Source organism: Diabrotica virgifera, chromosome 7, assembly GCF_917563875.1.
Source record: "Diabrotica virgifera virgifera chromosome 7, PGI_DIABVI_V3a".
NCBI lineage: Eukaryota > Metazoa > Arthropoda > Insecta > Coleoptera > Chrysomelidae > Diabrotica > Diabrotica virgifera.
Genome location: NC_065449.1, coordinates 120,518,753 through 120,520,545, shown reverse-complemented (window position 1 = coordinate 120,520,545; position 1,793 = coordinate 120,518,753). Strand labels below are relative to the sequence as shown.

The window sequence follows — 1,793 nt, the reverse complement described above, 5'->3', positions numbered from 1 at the left end:
TTTCCCAAGTATTTCAATAGCCGTCTCTCTAATAATATTGGCCATTTTTCTCCAAATTGTATTAGGGCTTCCTTTCATGTTCCAACATATATTTTTTAGGCTATTCTTTCCCTGAATAGACCTTCTTTCTCCAAGGGCGCCCACAGGATATTTCCTCAGGGGGGGCAAAGGGTATTGAAACAAAAAATACAAGGAAAATTGTTTTGCTGGTTAAAACGCAACACGGTTAGTGTCAGTAAAATGTTACTTAAATAATAATTGAATTCTTCTGGTGTCCATCGCAAATAAATCAATTACTTTCTGCATGAAGTTTTCTTTATTTTCTTTTATTTTTCTTCTGTGTACAGATAACAGGCATAGCCCACTTAGACGATTGTTCGACATCGTATTCCTTATCCAGGTCTTCACACGTTTGAGAGTGCTGTAAAAAAGTATCGAGGTTGTTATATTGTAATGTAAGTTTTAGAAGAACTGAAACACATGGATAAGAATATAACGTAATAAAATTATAGTTAGTTACCTGAATGATCGCTCGATGGTGCAAGTTGTTGGTGGCAGACAAAGAGCTATTTGGATGGCTTTTGCTACTGGCGGCAAAAAGCAGGCATGCTCATGCTCAAGAACCTCTATTAAGTTCAGTTTTTCCAAGGCTTTGGCATCTATCTCCGTGTTTTTCCAAAGGTCGAACCACAGAATTGATTGCTCCTTAAAGTTGTCTAACAATTCACAATACGAGCTGTTTATATTGTTAATAGACTTTTCAAAATCTTCCTTAGAAAGATCTTTCATGATTTTATCGTGCAGATTGAAAATTTCAAATGATGGTTTGTTTCTATCTGAAAACCTATCTTTCAACGATTGAACCAAAGAATCCAAATAAGGCAAGAAAATGGACTTTCTATAGTATTCGTTGATAGTCTGGGTAGCATGTGAGCTCGATTCCAAGCTTGTTTGCTGTTGTTTCAACATTTGCCATAATGTTATCAAACTCTTTTTCTCCATTTTGTCGGTCTGAACTGAATAGCTCAGTAACCTTCTGAATGTGTTTTGATATCTTCAAAATATCTACACTGACACCTTGTAACATTTGCGTAACGATTTCTAACTTGGCAGAGTATTTGGCAATCACATGTAGACATATCACAAATGCTGTATTTGTAACTGCGCAATGAAGCTGGAAAGCTTTCTGCCTTGTGTCACGGTTACCTTCAGTCGATAGAGTCTGAAGTGCTTCAGCGATGCTAACAAACTGCTCACTAAACTTTCGAATTGCTTTATATTTTTCGGTCCATCTGGTTTCACATAGTTTTTGAAGAGTTCCCACTATTGCCCTTCTTTGGCCATTCTGCCGAAAAAATGTTATAACTTCTTTAACTGTGCCAGTTGTATTCCTGATTTGTGGTATGTCATTTAAATCATTGACTACTAAATTTAGCCGATTACTGGCGCAATGAAAATATAGAGCTTTTGGGTATTTCTCAGTTATTCTTTTATGTACTCCAGTTATTTCCCCAGCCATTGTACTACAACCATCATATCCTTGGCCAACTGCATTTTCCAAGTTCAAGCCCCAATTTGTTAATGTTAAAGTAATAGCATTTGCTATATGTTCAGCATCTAAACTTTTTAATGGGGTGAAACCAAGGAAGTCTTCTCTGATGCAATTTTCACTTTTATTAAAATATCTCACGCCCAGAGAGAGTTGCTCTGTACCAGTAATGTCCATTGTTTCGTCTGCTAAAATGGAAAATATTTCATTATCATTGATTTTTGTAACTAACTCGTCTCTTAAA

General features: G+C 36.1%; 1 protein-coding gene across 1 annotated transcript; it reads right to left on the bottom strand.

Annotated features, from left to right (window-relative positions):
- Window positions 1-216: 216 nt before the first annotated feature.
- LOC126888587 (uncharacterized) lies at window positions 217-789 on the bottom strand. Its single transcript, XM_050656938.1, has 2 exons — window positions 521-789; window positions 217-421 (listed from the first exon to the last, which is right to left on the bottom strand). The coding sequence occupies exons 1-2, from the start codon at window positions 787-789 to the stop codon at window positions 244-246; spliced, it is 447 nt and encodes a 148-aa protein (XP_050512895.1). The 3' UTR covers window positions 217-243.
- Between the last annotated feature and the right edge of the window lie 1,004 nt (window positions 790-1,793).